At 43.2% G+C, this 21,000-nt stretch overlaps 1 protein-coding gene across 1 annotated transcript in view; it reads right to left on the reverse strand.

Moving 5' to 3' along the window:
* Nucleotides 1-21,000, reverse strand: part of PDE9A (phosphodiesterase 9A) — a 171,424-nt gene that overhangs the window by 125,586 nt on the left and 24,838 nt on the right. Inside the window, exon 2 of the mRNA XM_006870848.1 lies at nt 452-529. Coding sequence (XP_006870910.1) covers nt 452-529 — 78 coding nt within the window. The remainder of the gene's footprint in view (nt 1-451; nt 530-21,000) is intronic.

Genomic DNA, 21,000 nt, shown 5'->3' on the forward strand with positions numbered 1-21,000 from the left:
TACTATATATATAAATTATAATATACATATACACACACAAATTATGTATATATATATATACTTCTGATGTTGCGCTGTAGGATCAGCACAGGAGTGTGAACCACAAAGCCAGCAGTTCAAACCCACCAGCTGCTCCTGGGAAACTCTATACAGGGTTGTTATGAGTAGGAATTGACTCAATGGCACTTAACTTATATATAGACATATATTGTTGTTAAGCGCCATTAAGTTGGTTCTGACTCATAGCGACCCTGTATAGGGTTTCCGAGGAGCAACTAGTGGGTTTGAATTGCCAACCTTTTGACTCAAAGTGACTAGCGCATTTTCCTGCAGCGCCACATCAGAAGTCTCTCTCTCTTTTTACATATATACACACACCCTCCTGTATCATGTAGAGATGTAGACAGCCCAGGAGAAGAACAGTCTGAGGAAATGGGCAGATGCCTCTTACCGTTCTGAGTTTGCTGGCATGGTGGGATCAATGGAAACCATGGTGTCGTCTGTGGTCAGGAGGGAGATGGTTGTGTTCCTGAAAGACACAGCAAGTCAGCACTCTCACCAAGTCTGCTCTGGGCTCAAGAGTGGATTTGACAAAGGCCTCGGTGACTTGGTGACAGTTTCCCCCATTATCACCATTGGCATTCCTGAGGTATATTTGTTACAGTAGATGAGCCAATATTGATAGATGATTATTAAGTAAAGACTGTAGACTTCTGGTGTGGCACTGCGGGATAATGAGCTGGACCACAAGGTCCGTTTGAATCTCAGATTTGGTGGTTCAAACCACCAGCCCCTCCTAGAAAACCCTACACAGGGTTGCTACGGGTCAGAACCGACTGGACAGCACTTAACAACAACATAGTTTATAATGCTGTTCAGTGCTATGGGGTTTATTGCAGCTCATGGTGACCAAATGTGTGCAGAGCAAAATTGCTCCAGAAGGTTTCCAAGGCTGTGACCTTTTAGAAGGAGATCACGAGGCCTGTCTTTGAACTGCCAACCCTTTGGTTAGTAGTCAAGCACTTAAATGTTTGCACCATCCAGTGGCAGCACATAGTTAACATCAGGGTTATTGATGCTATATAGGCCTCTGGGTTTTGTCATCTGTCTAATATTATAATCTCATACCAGGGGATGAGACCTTAGAAAGAAGAAGAACATTAGTACCAGGGACTGGTGGTGGTGGTTATGTGCCGTGGAGTCGGTTCTGACCCATAGTGACCCTGTACAGGGTTTCCAAGGCTATAAATCTTTACAGGAGCAGAAAGCCTCATCTTTCTCCCATGGAACAGCTGGTAGTTTTGAACTGCTGACCTTGCAGTTCGCAGCCCGATTTGTAACCACTACGCTACCAGTACCTGGGACTAGCGAGTTCAAATGGTGCTGGGAGGCCATCAAGAGGATAGTTGTCATCAGCACACTGACTCTCCATTTGTGAAGACTCTAAATGGTAGTGTGCAAATCTAAGAACTTTGTAGATGGCAAAATAGTAATGAATATTGGTATCAGTAGATAATGAATTAATTGTTTGCCTTTCTGTTCCCAGTTCCTCTGTGAACTCATCTAAGCAGGCATAAAACTCTCCTAGGAAACAGTTTAAAATGGATGAGATGGGTCTTTTGCCTCCAACCTCTGGTAGCACAGTGGTTATGAATCAGGCTGCGAACTGCAAGGTCAGCAGTTCGAAACTACCAGCTGTTGCATGGGAGAAAGATGAGGCTTTTTGTTCCGTAAAGATTTACAGCCTCAGAAACCTTGTACAGGGTTGCTATGAGTCGGAACCTTGGACAAGTTTTTCCTCTCATCATCAGATTAAAAAAAAAAAAAAATCTGTGCAATAGGAGGTGATATCTAGACCCAAGGGATATATTTATAACACTGTTGTTAAGTGCTGTCAGGTTGGTTCCAACTCATAACGTCTCTGCATAGAGTTTTTAAGGAGCAGCTGGAGGATTTGAACCATTGACCCTGAGGTTCAAACCAACTTTGAGGATTAGTATTTATCCTACAGGACTCCTTTATAACATTATCTTATATTTGGTACCGACTCAATGGCACCTAACAACAACAACAACAACATATACAAATAGTATGATATATACGGGGGTAAGTAAGTTTAAAAGCATTGTTACAAAATCATAGAAACATTAAACAAAACATCAAAACATGAAACTTTTTTTCTTGACGTATTCTCCTTGATGGCATAGTAGGTTATGTGTTGAACTGCTAACTGCAAGGTCACCAGCTTGGCTCCACCAGCCACTCCGCAGAATAAAGATGAGACTTTCTGCTTCTGTGACAAGGCAGAACTGATGTGACAGGCACACAGCCAGCAGGGTCTACATACTTCTGAAAGTGGCCTTTCCATTTCTCTAGCCCTGACCTGAGGAATCCTGGTGTGGTGTCATAGGATAAGCACTTGAGCTGAAGGTCGGTTTGAACAGCAAGGTCAGCAGTTCACATTCACCAGCCACTCCTCAGAAACCCTACACAGGGTTGCCATGAGTCAGAATCTACTCGACAGCACTTCACAACAACAACCCTTACCTGAAGGGCTTTGGTGGCACTGCAGGAAGAGTACTGGACTGCTAACCATAAGATCGGGTGGTTCAAATCTAGAAGCTGCTTCTTGTGGGAAAGAACAAAGATTTCTGCTCTTGTAAAGATTTACAGCCTTGGAAATCCTATACAGGGTCACTATGAGTCGGAATCGACTTGATGGTAGTAAGTTTGAGTTTTTCTAACCCTTCCCAAAGAATTCTATACTCTAATTTATACCATGTCAAAATGGTAGTTTGGGCATCCTTGAAAGGTTCAAAACGTTCCTTTTAAATGTTCTTTGAGTTTGGGGAACAAAAAGAAATCTGAACTGCTTGTGAGGGTTGGAAATGTAAAGGTAGACATTTTGTAGCAGGGAGGGGAGTGATTAACTTTGCAGTCTAGGAGCGGAATTCCCTGGGGCCATCCAAAGAGAAGAGCAGAGTGCGGGACCCTACCCAGAGAAGCAGTGACATCAGAGATGGAGGCAGAGACAATGATGTGAAGAGATGGACCCTACCCAGCGAAGCAGTGATGTCAGAGATGGAGGCAGAGATGATGATGTGGAGAGATGGAGCAGTTGGGGACTTTAGACACAGAGAGGGAAAGGGGCTGTGTGCTGACGACTGGGGTGCAGGCTTGTAGTGTAAACCCTTTGGCTGGTTGATGTTGCATGGAGGGGATTGTAACCATGGCAATGAAATGATATACAATAGGATAAATGTAAAACTAAAGTTCTCCCATGTAAAGTATCACATAATTCACAATAAAGAAGTCTGAAGGGGCAAGGTCAGGGCTATAGGGTGAATTTCCCAAAGAAATTCTCCTAGGACAGCTCTTGCTATCCTCGAAGAATGAGTTGGTGCATTGTTCTCATGGAAAACAATTTCTTGGCACCACTTTCCTGGGCTGTTTCTCTCTCATCAATGCAGTTTTGACTTTTCTTAAAACTTCCTCTGTTCTTCAAGAAAAGCTATCAAGATTACTGCTTGGAATCTCAAAACCTGAGCTAACTTCTCTGCCTTGAATTTAACTGGCTCAGCAGAGCCCCTAGAAAGCCACTGTTTTGATTGGACGTTTTTTTGAAGGTGCCCTAAATAGACTAAGACAAGTGTATTACTAAGAGAACTTGTTTACAGCCAGCAACTGGTGACAGACACGTTTAATCACATTTTGTTTGGAATAAGGTTGTGCAAGTATGAACTGAAATGCTAGTAGCAACATATTTTTACTTACTCATGGCACCACTGGGTGAGTTTTAATCTCCAACCTTTAGAATAGCTGCTGATTACAAGCCAGTTGTGTTACCCAGACTCTTCATATAATGCATAATATAATATATAAGAATATATGTATTTCACAGCATTTTGCTGTTGTTGTCAAGTGCTGTCGAGTCGGTTCCAACTAATAGCGACCCTGTACAGGGTTTCCAAGAAGGGGCTGGTAAGTTTGAACCACCAATCTTGCAACTCAAACCAACCTTATCCAGTGCTTATCCTACAGCACCATAATAAATGGTGCCAAAGATACACCAAACTGTGGACATTTTTTTTACTAATACAAATGCTGCCGCTTATTTTAATTTCAGTCACAGTTTCATCTCCCAAATCCATTGTCCGTGAAAGAATTCTTTTGTTCACCTCTGACACTCAGCTTCTCTGACCAGGATCCTAACCTTCAAGTTAATTGCACTGGATATCTTTTATCATTGGAAAGTTATTGCTAATAACAAACAATTGCAAATAACTAGAAATTAGCTTGCTCAAACAAACTATTGATTTTGGGAAACGAAACTCTTACAGAATTCTGACATTTCTAGAAGGTGGGATTTTGGTCTCTTCAACTCATTTCAGGGTAACTTTTGTAAACTATTGAATTTGCATAGTACTCCCTGATACAGAAGAGGCAGATGCTGGATTGTTTGAGATCAGAGGACCAAAACCAAACCACAACCACTTTTTTCTCCTTTCTTTAAAAATGAATGAATAAAAAAGAAAGAAAGAAGGTATGAAGGAGTGAGAGAAAGATGAAGGGAGGGAATATGGGAGCAATGGATGGAGGGAGGCAGGAAACCTTAAAATGATGCTTTTGTTTAATTATGCCCAGTGGGTTTCCCTGTGTGGACAGAGCCTATTGACAAGTAATGGCAGAAACTGCAGTCACGTTCTCCCTAGGGCTTTATGATGGATTTGAAGAGCTCTGGAGAACAAGGTGAATCCAAGCGGCTTTTCTACACCTCTTATCCACTGTATGTGGTAACTTGCCTCCAGTGGAGTTGGAAAAGGCCTGGAGGCAAAATGGTGACCATTCTAAGCAGGGAGAGGTCGAGCACTCACCGAGGCAGGCCGGTGGCAATGCAGAACAGATCCATGATGTCGCTGGAGTTGCAGTACTTGCTGAAGACCACCTACAAACACAACAGCAGCATGCGGTGAAGAGCGGGCAGGGAGAGGGGCAATTAGTTTCCATGGTGATGCCAACCTCCCTCCATGTGCTTTCTCTTTGGTTCCCACCTAAAGGTCTATTTTTAAAAGAAAAAAAAAAAAAAATATTAAAATATAAATATATATCACCACAGGCACTAGAAATATCACACGTGCATCTTTTCATTTTATCAATTTATACAGGTTATGAAAAATTCACTCTTTTGTTCAATCAAAAGAGCTTGAAAAATAAAGTGATGGTCCACATTAATACACCTGCACATGACATTGTTGTTACATGGAGAGTCATGCATACATAATATTGGAACAATTGGCTTGCATCCTTGGCTTAATGAGATCACATGAGTCTCCAAATATCTCACGGGGACTATTATGCCAAAAAAATAAACATTGTTAACTTACATTAAAAACAACAACAATTCTTTATTGTGAATGAATGAAGGTTTGCAAAGCAGATCATCAGTTTTACATCCAACAAATTATACAGTTTGTTTCATCTCAATGATGTCTATCCTTCAAAGTAACCAACCCACTTCCTCCCTGTGTTTCTTAGGTCCCTTCCTCCTCCTTTACCCATCCTTCTGAATTTTGTCCTTAGGTAAACGCCATCCTTTTGACCTTGAATGGTTGACCATGCCCTGATGAGCATGCCACACTAGTGTCATTGTCTCCAGCTACACCTATCGATTGCTTGGTTGAAAATTACGCCACAGGGGTGGATTCAATTCCAGACCTGAAAGGTTACCAAAGGCCATAGTCTCAGAGTTCCACCAGTATCTATCTGATCTGGAAGCTTCATCTATATTGTGACTTTTTTTTTTTTTTATTATTCCACATTTTCTCTCACTCTATCCAGGACCTTTCAGAACAATTGGTAGTGGTAGCCAGGCACCATCTACCAGAGACCATTTTTCTGGTCTCAAGGTCAAGGAGACTGCTATTCACTTGTTTCATTAATCCCAGGTCACAGAGGTAGCAAGTAGAGAGTCAAGGACTCCAACCCAGGGAATACAAACATGATCCTAAACTACTTAGGAAAAGGTCCTGCTGAGGAAACGCCTATGTACTATGTGGTCTTGGCAAGGTCATTTCCCTCCTGGGTGTCACGCCAGCATTCCCAGGCTTGAAAGGCTGAGATTCACACCCCACCACACTTGCCTTTTGAGGTGCTACTGGTCAGTGTTGCTTCTTCAGAGCAAGCCATGAGAAGCTGGTGGTTTGGAGTTTTCCTGACGGCTGCAACTGCAGGGAATTTAACTCCAAGACCACCCTCCTCTGTGCTAACAGCAAAGTGCTCAGCTGCTAATAGGAAGGCTGGAGGTTCGAGTCCATCCAGAGGTGGTTCAGAAGAAAAAACTATAGAGATGGTGAGGCAATCAGTGGTTGCCAGGGGCTTCGGAATAGCTGGAGCCCAGGACATGTTCAGGGCAAGCGTTTCATGCTACTGACCTTCCAAAGAACATGCTCTTGGGGACAGACTGTTGATGACCTCACTTAGATGACTTTAGGCGATTCCTGTGCACTGCCTCAGACTTCTTTTCAGTTGAGAAACAGGTAGTTTTATGACACTGCTCACCCAAGATTAGTGGTATAAGAACTCACGGCATAGGACTGAATGAATTGGCAGGGAATATTTACTGTGGCTGTTTGGAATATTGTTGATGTTCTCATGTGTGATTTTCTGAATAGACTGTTGTCATCAGCTGCCCTCAAGTCAACTCCAACTCATGGTAACTTACCTACAATAGAGCAAAATGTTGTCTGGTCCTTCATCATCCCCACAATCACCAGCTACTGCATCAGTTCTCCTCACTAAGGGTCTCCCATGTCCTTGTTCTGAATATTTAAGGGAATCTAGAAGCCCTTTCTCTTTCTCCTTAAGCTATCTGTAACTCTTAACAGTCGAGTAAATTTTTTGGTAAATTGAAATGAAACATTGTTGAATAACATCTGCTTTTGAGGAACTGTCCCCCTCCCTCCAAATTCAGAACCTTTGATTAAGTCCTTACTTACTATTTATGGAAATACAGTTTTTGCAAAGCTTCTATAAGAATCTGTCCTCCTTATTGCTAGGATCTAGATAGAAAGATCAGTTATGCAAGCAACACCTTGAATGGAAAGTCATATTTGAGAATGGTGCTCTTTATTTAGGTAGGATCTGGCAATTCTAAGAAACTAAGGTTGACTTTAGTTAACACACCTTTCCCAATTTTAAATCATTCAGTGTTCCCATGTTCTGTTCGAACAACTGCTTCTTGGTCCAGGTACAGATTTTTCATGAGCACAATTAGTGCTTAAACAGTAACCCCAGGAGAACTGACCTGCTAGCTGGCTCTCAGGGTTTCGAGCTCATGGTTAACTTTATCAAGTGTCAACTTGATTAGGCTATGACTCCCAGTGGTTTGGCCAAACACTAGTGTAGTTGCTATTATGACGTTGTTGTTGTTAACTGCCATCAAGTCAGTTCTAACCTATAGTGACCCTGCATAGAGTTTCCAAGAAGCGGCTGGCGAGCTTGAACCATGGACCTTGTGGTTCAAATCGACTGTGCAGTTCAGTTCAGCACCACACCACATCACACCAGGACCTCTATGAAGTAATTGTTGTTGTTAGGTGCCATCAAATTGGTACTGACTCATAGCCACCCCATGCACAACACAACGAAAAACTGTCCGGTACTGGGCCAACCTCACAATTGTTGCCACGCTTGAGTCCATTGATGCTACCACTTTGCCATTCCATCTCACTGGGGGTCTTTCTCTTTTTCTTTGACCCTCCACCTTACCAAACATGATATCCTTCTCCAGTGACTGGTCCCTCCTGACAATATGTCCGAAGTATGAGAGGCAGAGTTTGCCCATCCTGGCCTCCAAGGAGCACTCTGGCTGCACTTCTTCCAACACAGAGCTGCTGATTCTTTTGGCAGCCCATGGTACTTTCAATATTCTCCTCCAACACCATAACTCAAATACATCAATTCTTCTATGGTCTTCCTTACTCACTGTCCAGCTTTCACATGCTTATGAGGTTATTGAAAATACCATGGCTTGGGCAATCAGACACACCTTAGTCCTCAAGCTGACATCTTTGCTCTTCAACACTTTAAAAAGGTCTAGTGCAGCAGATTTGCCTAATGCAATACGTCCTTTGATTTCTTGACTGCTGCTTCTGTGAGTGTTGATAGTTGATCCAAGAAGAATGAAGTCTTTGACAACGTTAATCTTTGCTCTGTTGATAATAATGTTGTTTATTGGTCCAGTGGTGAGGATTTTTGTTTTGTTTACATTGAGATGTAATCCATACCGAAGGCTGTGCTCTTTGATCTTCATCAGTAAGTATTTAAAGTCCTCTTCACTTTCAGCAAGCAAGGTTGTATCATCTGTACTCCATATTGCAGGTTGTTAATGAGTCTTCCTCCAATCCTGATGCCACGTTTTTCTTCATAGAACCGAGCTTCTCAGATTATTTGCTCAGCATACAGGTTGAATAAGTATGGTGAAAGAATACAACTCTGTCACACGACTTTCTTAATTTTAAACCATTCAGTGTTCCCATGTTCTGTTCGAACAACTGCTTCTTGGTCCAGGTACAGATTCCTCATGAGCACAATTAAGTGCTCCAGAATACTCATACTTCGTAATGTTGTCCATAGCTTGCCATGATCCACACACTCAAAAACTTTTGTGTAGTCAGTAAAGCACAGGTAAACATCTTTCTAATATTCTCTGCTTTCAGCCAAGATCCATCGGACATCAGCAATGACAGGGTTTCCAAGGGGTGTCTGGTGAGCTTGAACTTCTGATCTTGTGGTTCAAACTAACCTTGCAGTCCAGCACATTAACCCACAGCACCAGACATAGCAAGTGCATATATATGAAGAGAAACGAGCATCAATCTCTACCTCACATCACACACAAATCAGTTTGAGATGGACCACAGACCAAAATGTAGCTGCTGTAAGTCTAAATGTCTCAAAAAATATTTATCTTCATGATCTTGGGGTAGAAAAATGATTTCTTAGAGATGATACAAAACTACTAAGCCCAATTAAGTGTTCAGGAATACTCATACTTTACAAAATTGTCCATAGCTTGTCATCATGCATATAATTAAAAGCCTTTGCATCAATAAAGCACAGGTAAACATCTTTCTGGTATTCTCTGCTCTCAGCCAAGATTCATCGGACATCAGCAATTCATAATGGAATATAATAGAATGTAATGCAATCTCATTGCCTAGTGCAATGTAACCAAGCAATCTGCTATTATAGGGTGGATCCTAGACTTAATTTTGGAGTTTTAAGAAGAGTAGAATAGATGCAAAGACATACACATGGGAGAAGACAGGTGTCATGTGAGGATTACAAGGGGCTAGTGACAAGGAAAAGGAGCTCTGGTAGTGTAGTGGTTATGAATCAGGCTGCTGATCTCACAGTCAGCAGTTCGAAACTACCAGTTGTTCTACAGGAGAAAGATGAGGCTTTCTGCTCCCGTAAAGAATTATAGCCTAGGAAATCCTATACAGGGTTGCTATGAGTCGGAACTGACTCCACAGCACATAACAACAATAACAAGTGACAAGGAAAGACTCAATTGGACTGAGACCCTGATGTTGTTGTTAAGTGCAGTGGAGAAGGTTTCAACTCATAATGACCCTGTATAGGGTTTCCAAGGAACAACTGGTGAGTTTGAACCAGCGACCTTGTGGTCTAGTGCTTTGTCCCACAGTGCCACACCAGAACTCTGAGACCCTGATATGGACTTTTGATCCCTACAACAGTGAGAAAAGAAGTTTCTATTTTTAAAATACCACTTCGGTATTTCTGTTATAGCAGCGCTAGGATACAAGACACCAGCCTTACAGATGAGTAAGGAAGTTTGTTTCCCTATAGACCATGAACCTCAGGATACTGTGGGACCCTGAGAAGAGAGGGATTGACCCAAGTTTCTAAGTAGAGCTGCAGTGAAATCTGGAGGAGAGAGTTTCTTGTGCATGGGCAGAACAAGTAATTGAGGCTATTAAGAAGTCCAATTAGAGATTCCTTATGCAACTTTCAGCAAAGCAGACTCCAGAAGGCCTGTGCTTTGCCACTGAGTGGATTCTCATATGGCCTATTAACACTCTTGCTGCTTTTATATAAACAAGCATGCCAAGCCGAGAGAGAACCGCATTATTTGGGGATCAGGAGTAAGGAGATCTTCAGCCAGCCTCATGAGGAGGACACATGCTGCCATCAAGTTGCCTCCTGACTCATGGTGACCCCATGTACACTGAGACACTGCCCAGTCTCACACCACCCCCATGACCGGTTGTGGATCAGATTGCCAGACCTTTCTCCCTTGTTCATCTTAGTCTGGAAGTTCCACTGAAATCTGTTCCATTTCAGAGCAACATGTAAGCTTCTGCTGACAGACATGCGGTGGCTGCGCATGAGATTTATGGGCCAGAAATTGAACCCGGGTCTCCCGAATGGATGGTGAGAATTCTGTCACGGAATTGCCACTGCTCCCATAGCCATATGCTACCTCTTCACAACTCCTTTATACTTCAGGGAAACAAAGAGTTCACATAAAAAAGCACCGTAAAATGAAATTCAAGCCATGATGTGGAGGCAGCAAGCATAAAATAAAATCAAGATTTTAAACTGCCGTCCAACTTCAAATCCAGTGGGGCTGTGGTTCATAAGCAAGCCTGGAAGATTACTCTACTCTTTGGTGTGGTTTGATTGGCAGGGCAATGATATTAAAACAAGGCTAGAAAATCAAATGAGAGCACAGAGGGCCTCTCCTTCACCAGATATTGATCACTCTCCTATTCAGCTGAGGCTTGTGAATGTCAGTGGGTATTTTCATGTCTGGGAATTTTAAGGTATCTGCATAAAAGAATATTGGCCCAGTGCTTACCAGGAGCCAAGATTTTACAAGTCGAAGTGATTTACATAATAAAACTATATGGGTGGAATTGTGCACCCATGAAAGATATGTTGAAACTCATACCAATGAACTTGCCCTTGTTTGGAAAGCATCTTTGAAGATGTTATTAGTTAACATGAGACCATACTAGAATAGGGTGGGTACTGATCTTATATTTTCACATAAAGCAGAATAGATGTGGAGACAGACATAGGAGATATGGCCATGTAAAGTCAAAGGCAGAGACTGGAGTAATAAATATACAAGTCAAGGATTGCTGAGACTCACCAGACAATTGGAGAGAGAGTATGAACCTACGGATACCCAGATTTTGGACTCCTAGTCTCCAGAACAAGGAATCCGTATTCATGCGCATTCCAAAGAGAGGTGACCCAATGGAATGCAGACATCATTCATATCACATGCAAGTAAAAGTTTGCTAAAGATAATTCAAAAACAGCTGCAACAAAATATTGACAGAGAACTGCCAGAGGTTCTAGTTGGATTCAGGTGATAACATGGAACAAGGGATACCATTGCTGCCATCCGATGGATCTTGGTTGAAAGCAGAGAATATCAGAAAAACGTTTACTTGTGTTTTATTAACTATGCAAAGGAATTAGACTGTGTGGATCATGACAAACTATGGATAGCATTGTGAAGAACGGATATTCCAGAACTCTTAACTGTGCTCATGAGGAACCTGTGCATAGGCCGGTTGTTCAGACAGAACAAGGGACACTGAATGGTTTGAAATTAGCAAAGGTGTACTCCAGGGTTGTATTCTTTCACTATACTTATTCAATCTGTATGCTGAGCAAATCATCAGAGAAGAAGGATTATATGAAGAAGAATGTGGCATCAGGATTGGAGGAAGACTTATTAACAACCTGTGACATGCAGATGATATAACCTTGTTTGCTGAAAGCGAAAAGGACTTAAAATACTGATAAAAATCAAAGACCACAGTCTTCAGTATGGATTGCACCTCAAAGTAAAGAAAACAAAAATCCTCACAACTGGACCAATAAATAACATCATGATAAATGGAGAAAGGATTGTCAAAGACTTCATTTTGCTTGGATCCATAATCAATACTCATAGAAGTTGCAGTCAAGAAATCAAATGATATATTGCATTAGGCAAATCTGCTGCACAAGACCTCTTGAAAGTGTTCAAGAGAAAGATGTCAGTTTGAGGACTAAGGTGCATTCAGACACAAGCCATGGTATTTTCAATAACCTCAAATGCATGCAAAAGTTGGACATGCAATGGAGAAGAATATTGAAAGTACCATGGACTGCCAAGGAACAAACAGTTCTATGAGGGAAGAAGTGCAGCCAGAGTGCTCTTTGGAGGTCAAGATGGCCACACTTCATCTCTCATACTTTGGACATATTGTCAGGAGGGACCAGTCCCTGGAGAAGGAGATCATGCTTGGTAAGGTGGAGGGTCAGAGAAAAAGAGGAAGACTCCCAACGAGATGCACAGTGGCAGCAGCTATGGGCTCAAATGTAGCAACCGTTGTTAGATTGGTGCAGGACTGGGCAGTGTTTCATTATGTTGTGCACAGGGTCGCTATGAGTTGGTGCCGACTCCATGGCACCTAACAACAAGCTGTGAGGTAATTAATTTCTGTTTGCTAAAGCTATCCTCTTGGAGTATTTCTGTTATTGCAGCACTGGATAATGAAGGCACTGACTCTGTGTTAGTTTTTTAGGACTGCTGTAGAGTCCTGGTGTGGTGTTATATGATAAGCTCTCAACTGCAATGTCAGTTCCAACCACAAGGTCAGCGGTTCAAATCCACCAGCCACTCCTTGGAAACCCTATACAGGGTCACTATGAGTCAGAACTGACTCGACCGCACTTAGCAACAACGACAATGTAACAAAGTACTACACAAAGTTATTGTTGCTGTTAGGTGCTGTTGACTCCTAGTGACTTTATACACAGTAGAATGAAGCATTGACCGATCCTGTGCCATCCTCACAATTGCTGTAACGTTTAAGACTGTTGCTGATGCCACCGTGTCAATCCATGTCATTTAGATGGTTTAAAACAAGAGATATTTATTGTCTTACAGTTCTGGAGACGTGTTGTTGTTAGGGGCTGCTGAGTTGGCTCTGACACATAACAGAATGAAACATGTCCCATCCTACACCATCCTCACAATTACTGTTACGCTTGAGTCCACTGCTGCTGCCACTGTGACAATTGGGAGTCTTCCTCTTTTTTGCTGATCCTCCACTTTACCAAGCATGATGTCCTTCTCTAGGGACTGGTCTCTCCTGATAGTATGTCCAAAGCATGAGAGACAAAGTCTTGCCATCCTGTCATCTAAGGAACATGCTGGTTGTACTCCTTCCAACACAACAGCAACATGTGAAACTTCCAGACAAGGAAGAAGAAAAGGCTGGTGATCTAATACTGAAAATCACCCAAGAAAACCCTATGGAGCACACAGTCTAATCTGACAGGACCAGGCAGCATTTTGTTCCATGATGCAAGGGGTCGCCATGAGATGGGGTCTGACCAGATGGTAGCTAAACAACAATGACAACAATTCTAGAAATAATGTTGTGGAAGGAGCAATGGACTTTTGACCCGGAAGTCCCATGTCTCCGGCAGGGACTACTTTGTCCATTGACTCGTCTTTCTGGAACCATGCAGATTTAGTCTCCACTCACCATTCTGTGAAGGGGGTTGTGGACACCAACTTCACCTACTTCTGGGACTGTGAAGAGTATCCAGGGGACAAGCTTGAAAACAATTGTTCAAACACTGCTGGTTCAACTGAATATCCAACTCTATTTCATTTTAGTCCTCAATGAGCCTAGTGTTTCCTGCTGGCTCTAAAGGCCTATGATTCTAGACTCAAGTCTCCAGTGGCCTTCAATTTACTAAATACACCCAGAATAACTTTTGTCATGTTTTGTTCACTGCCCAATTTTATTTCAGTGGGAATTCAAATTGACAATCTGTCGAATTCAAAGAAAGAACAGTTCTTTTTTGCTGCTTCCTAGGGAGGGATGGTGTCTTTGATGCTCAAAGAGGCAAGTGGTTTCCCAAGCTGCATGCTCCCACCAAGATGGCACATTGACTTGCAGAAATAGGAAAATGGCCAGTTAACAAAAGGATAAGAGCGCAATGTCATTGGCACACAAACAGGATGGACAGAACGTTTAGTCTAGCTAATTCTGTGGATTGGTTCATCTCTGTCAGACAGTGGTAGGAGGACAGGGTGGGACCAGTATGTACCCACTTGTTTGGTAAACATCAGACAAGTGTCTGGCCAGTATGTACTCACTTGTTTGGTAAACACCCTGGGAGACTGGGCATAGTATATTTTTGGACCATTTTTGCCTTACAGGTGGGGACTCAGGAGACAGATTTAGGGAACCACAGTGACCAGTCCTTACTATCATGTTGCTGTTGCTATTGAAGTGCCATCTAGTTACTTCTGACTAATAGTGACCTTGTATAGGAGCGATTTGTGGGTTTGAACCCCTACCTTGCAGTCAGAAGCCCAGTATTTATCTTACACTGTCACACCAGGACAGGGCAACTGCACCAACTGGCTATTCAACCTATGTTGAGGGCAACAGGCAACCCAGGTTCCTGGTGACCCTGCTCTCCATGAGTGATGGGACCAGGCAGATGCCTGACCTAAGACATTCCCCTCAGGACTTTTACTAAATGTCATAACTGCTGTCAATTGGAGGTGGGACCATGGTCTTAGAGAGTGCACACCACACTGTGAGGTGGGGCAGCCAGGTAGGGAAGGATCTGATGGAGGATGGATGCCTAGAAGTCAGTTGAGAGGCTAAGAGGGGTGGGGCATAGAGATGAGGCTTATGCAGGCTTCCTGGCACTCAAGATCCTAGGGCTTTTTCTGGGGATACATGGTGGTCTCCTTTCAGTAGTCTCTGTGAGGCTTCCTCCCCCACTCTTCAGCGCTCCACACAAACTCAGAGCTTTTCCCACAATCTGTCCCTATCAGGGATTTGCTGTTCCTTGTACACTTAAAAGAAGCTGACCTGCTAGGTTGGTCGGGGCTGACGGTGAGAAGACCTGGGAAGACTGCCAACGTACCTCTAGGAGCCTCGGTTCAGTACCGTCATACATGCATTTCTAGGACTTCTTCTAGCTGCTTGCCTTATGTGCCTATGATTTGGGTGAAAGTTTACACAGAAAATTGATTTTCCATTAAACAATGAATACAGATTTTATTTTATGACATTGATTGCAATCCTCACAACATACCAGCGCTCTTCTCACTTCCTCTCTGTAGCTTCTGTTCTCACTCCTCCTTGTTTCCTATTCCTTTCTGCCCTCTGAGCTTTATCCCGGGCCAAATGTTGCCCTTCCATGGACTTGACCTTACTGAATGTGCTGTATAGTTCTTGTGTTTTCCTTTCTCCTCCTGGAGCCCTGGTGTGGCACTGTAAGAAAAGCACTGGGCCGCAAGGTCAATCTGAACCTTAAGGTCGGCAGTTCAAACTCACTAGTCGCTCCGCAGAAACCCTAGACAGGGTTGGTATGACTGGGATACAACTCGACGGCACTTAACAACAGCAACAACCTGTCCCTCATTCAGACTCATCATTCAGACTGTTGTGCGTTGAATTGTGTCCCATCTATGGATTGAAAGCTTAACACATGTACCTGTAGATTTGATTCTGTTTGGGAATAGGGTTTCTTTTGTTACGTTAATTAGAAATCCTGGGTGATGCAAACAAATCACTTGCTGGGCTGCTAAATGAAAGGTTGAAGGTTGGAGTTCACCCAGAGGCACCTCAGAAGAAAGCCCTGGTGACCTACTTCCCAAAAAAGCAGCCAATGAAAACCCTATGGAGAAGTTCTCTTCTGACACACCTAGGGACATGCAGTCAGAATTGACTTTACAACAACTGGTATACTGACTTACGTTAATTAGAGCATACCTAAGTAAAGTGGATGCTAAATGGAATCACTTCTGAGGTATAAAAAGAGCAGAGCAGAAGCAGAGATATGTGCAATCGGGTGGGGGTTGGGGTGCAGGGAGGACAGGTGCCTTGTGAGAACTGTCTACATGCCAAGGAACCAACGGACAGCACAGGCTACCAACATAGAAGGAATCAACATGGCCGAGACCCTGATTTAGACATTTAGCTTCTGGCGCCTTTAAAGGCACCCACTTGGGAGTGTTTCTGTTATAACAGTCTGAGGAGACTAACATTGGGGCTGCAGTATGAGCCCTGCGGTGGAATAACAGCCTGCTGTTTGCAGGTCTAAGGAAGCAGGGCTGATGGAATCTCAGGGAGCCCAGTGTCTCTAGATAATCAAATTTTGTTATGAGGCTAGGTGAGTGAAGAGTTGATCATCACTATTTATTCTCTGGTTCCTGAAGGATGTCTAAGGTCCTTCTGCAAACCCAAAGCCCTGAATAAAGAGGGTTCTAAGTTCCTTGGAAGAGCTTCTCCCAGGATTCACCCCCAATTCCCAACACTGCCACACAAGATTTTAGTACAGAGCATGCAAGGAGAGCATAGGGAACTGGAGTGAATGAGAAGGTGGTGGAGAGTTTCAGGAATCTGAATAAGAATTTGATGGCTTTCTAAATTCTTGTTCTCTGGATGAGAGGCAGGATTCCAAGAGCTTGTAGTGTCATGGGAATGTGCAGGCATTCATAAAGACTAGGGCAGTCCCAGTTGTGAGGAACCAGCACCAGAAGATCTTCCATCTACTGATCTGGCCCACCTTTGCTGGTGGGAAGAGAGCAAGGCTTGGCTTAGTGGTTCTCTCCTGACTCAGTGCAGCAATCTCCTGTCACGTTGGATCACTGAGATCAAAGGCTTCACTCTTGCTTTCCTGACTCGCCTCTATGTGCTTCCATGAACTTGCTGTTTTTGTGAGTAGCTATCAGATTGGCTCCAATTCATGGAGACCCCTGCACAACAGAACTAAACACTGGTCCTGTGCCGTCTTTATGATCCTTGGTGTGCTAAAGTCTTTTGTGACCACTGTGTATTCTGACTTGACTTCCAACCTAGGGCACGCACAGGATTTTCACTGGTTGATTTTCAGAAGTGGACTGCTGGGCTTTCTTCTAGTCTGTCTGGAGCTTCTGAACTAGACGCTCCTCTGAAACTTGGCTACCCTGGGTGACCCTGCTGTGATTCAAAATGCCAGTGGCATAGCTTCCTGCCTTGTAGCAACACACAGGCCACCACAATAGGACACACTAATGGGTGGTGGGATTGTGACTCTGAAAGGTGCAGTAATAAGTCCACTTAATTTTCAGTTTGGAGGGAACTGATCTAGTGAGATGTCGCTGGTGGCCGGTTCTTCAGCATCAAAGAATCCCACAACACGGAGAGCAGAGGAACCATGACAATCACGGGTTTTGCACACCACAGGCTCCAACACCAGCACTGAAAGGGAAGGACTGGTATGTATCACCTAGGCCCCTACCCCACGGTCATGGTGGCTGCACAAACCTATTCCCAGACTCAGAGGCTGAGTCTTGCTTTGTCAGAGCCTGACATGGGTGAGTGTTCGGGAAATGTTGATTACAAATCAGATACTGCTATCCATTTTGTCCAATACCAGTTCTGAATTTTGGAACATTCATATAAGGATAAGCACTGGACTGCTAACCTCAAGGTTGTCACTAAAAACCTAACAGCTGCTCCTCAGAAACCCTATACCGGGTTGCTATGAGCTAGAACTGACTCCATGGCATTTAACAGCAACAACTTAAAGGTGAAGGTTCAAGTCCACCGAGAGGCACTTCAGGAAAATAGGACTGGCAATCTATCTATGTTGGAAAAATCCACCACTGAAAACTCCATGGATCTCAGTCACACTCTGAAATCCACGGGGTTCTCCATGAGTTGGAGGTGACTTCACAGCCACTGGAATTGCTGACCCCCTCACACATACATGTGTTCACATAGGGAAAACTTTTTTTTTTTTTTCTCAAATGTTAAGAAAAGATGGTTTTAATTTACGTCATCTGCTTTTCTTTTAAGGAGCTCTGGTAGCGTAATGGGTATGAATCAGGCTGCTAATCTCAAAGTTGGCAGTTCGAAACTACCAGCCATTCCGCGTGAGAAAGATGAGGCTTTTCTGTTCCCGTAAGGACTTACAGCCTCAGAAACCCTGTGCAGGGTCACTATAAGTCAGAACCGACTCCACAGTGCTTAACAATAGCAACAAAGCTTTTCTTTTACTGTGTGCCTTTCCTCTGTCTGGTTTACCAAGGAGCCATGGCGAGGGGACCTGTCCCGAGCTGGGCTTCCTTGGTCCTAGGTTCCCAGAATTTGAGGTTACTGTCAGAAGGTCATTCAGCTAAGCTAAGGCTGAGCAGGAATGCACTAGAAACTGCTTTCACAGTGTTCTTATATTTGGGCCTCAGATAGAAGAGTGATTTTTCATTGTCCCTGCCCCATTTACCCTTGACTCTTGGCATTTATGCAGTCCAAATATGGTTGGCAGTAGCTGTTGCAGAAATTATTTCCTCTTCTGAGCAATTAGGAATCCAAGCAGAAGGGTCGGTAATAACAGAGCAGAGAGATGCAGCTAAGCCCTCTTGCCTCTAAGCATTGACACTGTGCAGACTCTTCTCTCATAGCCGGAAGGGGAAAGAAGACCCCATTCTGTTTTTCTTTTTCTGTTTCTATTTGGCATACTTCCTTGCAGCTGTTGCAAATATTTCTTGCTGGGTTTATCAAATTCTAATACAAAATCCATGTCCAGTAGGAATGGTGAGTTTCAGAACACAACATTTGCGTCACTATACTATGAAAGAGGTCCTGGTGTGGTGCTGCAGGAAAAGTACTGGATTGTAAGGTTGGTTTGCACCTCAAGATTGGTTGTTCAAACTCACCAGGCCGCTCCTTGGAAATGCTATATGGGTTGCCATGAATCGGAAATGACTCCAGAACATGTAACAATGACAACATACTATGAGAAGACTATGTGGCATTGTAGGATTAGCATTGGACTAGGAACTACAAGGTCAACAGTTCAAATCCACCAACTGTTCCTCAGAACTCGACTGCACTTAATAATAACAACACACTATGAAATACTCTAAAGCCTGGACTAGTTAGATAATCGATGGGAAATTTTGGTTTGGGTTGAATTTTGTAGCCTGATGGGGGCACATCACCAGCATCAGAACAGCACTTCAATTTGTGGATGTTGAGAGGGAAGATACTGGAGCATGGCAGGGGTGAAGGTGGGGGTTCAAGGCTTCTAGACAGGTTTTCTGAGAGGTCAGCTCCAAATGCTTTCATCAGGGAGACAACTTCCACAAGTCAGTGATCAGGATGGCATTAGTTACCCTTCAAACCTCAGGAAAGTGTTTGTGTTCCCCTTCAAACCCATTAAAAAAAAAATCTGTGTCAGGTAAGTCATGCCCTGGGGTTAATTGTTGTAAAACATGCAATTATGCCTCATTGTCTTCCTGCTAAGGCTTCCACCGGCTGGAAATTTTTTTTATTCAATTGCCTTAGCAACGATTTTCATAGAGCTTCTTTGAACTTGGAGTAACAAGTCTCAAGCAAAATTCTCCTCATTATAATCCTTCTACAATCTTTTCCCTCTATGTAATTTTAAACAGCTTAACTGAAGATGAGAGCCCACATCCCTAGGCATTCCTATGCTAAACTCCTAAAGGGAGAAGGGAAAAAAAAAATCACTTTTTCCCCATCAAATTTCCCTCTACAAGAATAAAGGTAAGTGAGCTTTGTTCCTCCACGTGGGTAATGGGGCTCCATTTTCCATCCTCTAGTTATGTTGGACTGCAAAGTTGGCTTGAACAGCAAGGTCAGTGGTTCAAGCTCACCAGCTGCTCCTATGTAGGACTGCTATGTTAAGTACCGACTCTACGGTACTTAACAACAACAAGTTAATAAGAGCTAAAGGGGTGTTGAATTCTGGCTTCCTCCTCACTATAGCCACACTGACTAGAGGCACTGGACAGCTAGCCACAAGATGTTAACCCACCAGTCACTCCTTGGGAGAAAGATGAGGATTTCTGCTCCTGTAAAGATTCACAGCCTTGGAAACTCTGTATAGTGTCCCTGTGAGTCAGAAACAACTAGGCGCCACATAACCACCACATAAAAGCTATAGTGTTTTAAACAGCCTCATTGCTGTTAAGTGCCATTGAGTTGATTCTGATTCATAACAACCCCAAGCATCAATGGGCTCAAGCGCGGCAACATTTCATTTTGTGGTGCATGGGGTCCCTATGAGTCAGTACCAACTCGATGGCACATAACAATAACAATAGGGTTTCTGAGGAGCAGGTGGTGAGTTTGAACAGCCAAGCTTGCCATTCAATCGGACCTCGAGGCCTAGTGCTTATCCTATGGCAGCACACCAGGACTCTAGTCCTTATATGTATGCAAACCATGGACAATGAAAAAGGATGACAGAAAAAGAATTGATTCATTCGAATTGTACTGTTGGTCAAGAGTACTCAATACACCATGGACTGCCAGAGGAATGAACAAATCTGTCTTGGAAGAAGTACAGTTAGAATGCTCCTTAGAAGTGAGCACGGCGAGACTCTGGGGGCACATCATCAGGAAACACCAACCATTAGAAAAGCACATCATGTCTGATGAAGCAGAGGGTCAGAAGCACGGAGGGAAACCCTCAGTGATGCAGATTGTTGTCACAATAATGGGCTCATAACTAGCAAAGATTATGAAGATTAATAACAATTAATAAATAAGATTAAGATGGTGTAGGTCCAGGCAATGTTTCCGTCTTTTATATATAAGTTACCATGAGTTGGAGCCAACTCATCAGCAACTAACAACCACATCTATCTCAGCCTCTGAAGCATCTTAAATGTCAGCATTAACTCTTGTGACTCAGTGATGATGTTTATTAATGATAAATGACAAAATGACATCAGAAATCTCCTTCTCCAACAAAAATAAGGTATATTGATTTCTTAAAACAGCCAAGATCACAAAAAGAGAAATACTGCATAGGACCACTACTGTAAAAGACTAAAAAAAAGAAATTATACTAAAAGGGGGTAGGGGGAAGTCTTTGTTGGTTGTTGGGAAGTTGGTGATGGGCGGGGGGAAGGGGGGAGGG

This window comes from Chrysochloris asiatica, unplaced genomic scaffold (assembly GCF_000296735.1).
Source record: "Chrysochloris asiatica unplaced genomic scaffold, ChrAsi1.0 scaffold00154, whole genome shotgun sequence".
Lineage (NCBI taxonomy): Eukaryota > Metazoa > Chordata > Mammalia > Afrosoricida > Chrysochloridae > Chrysochloris > Chrysochloris asiatica.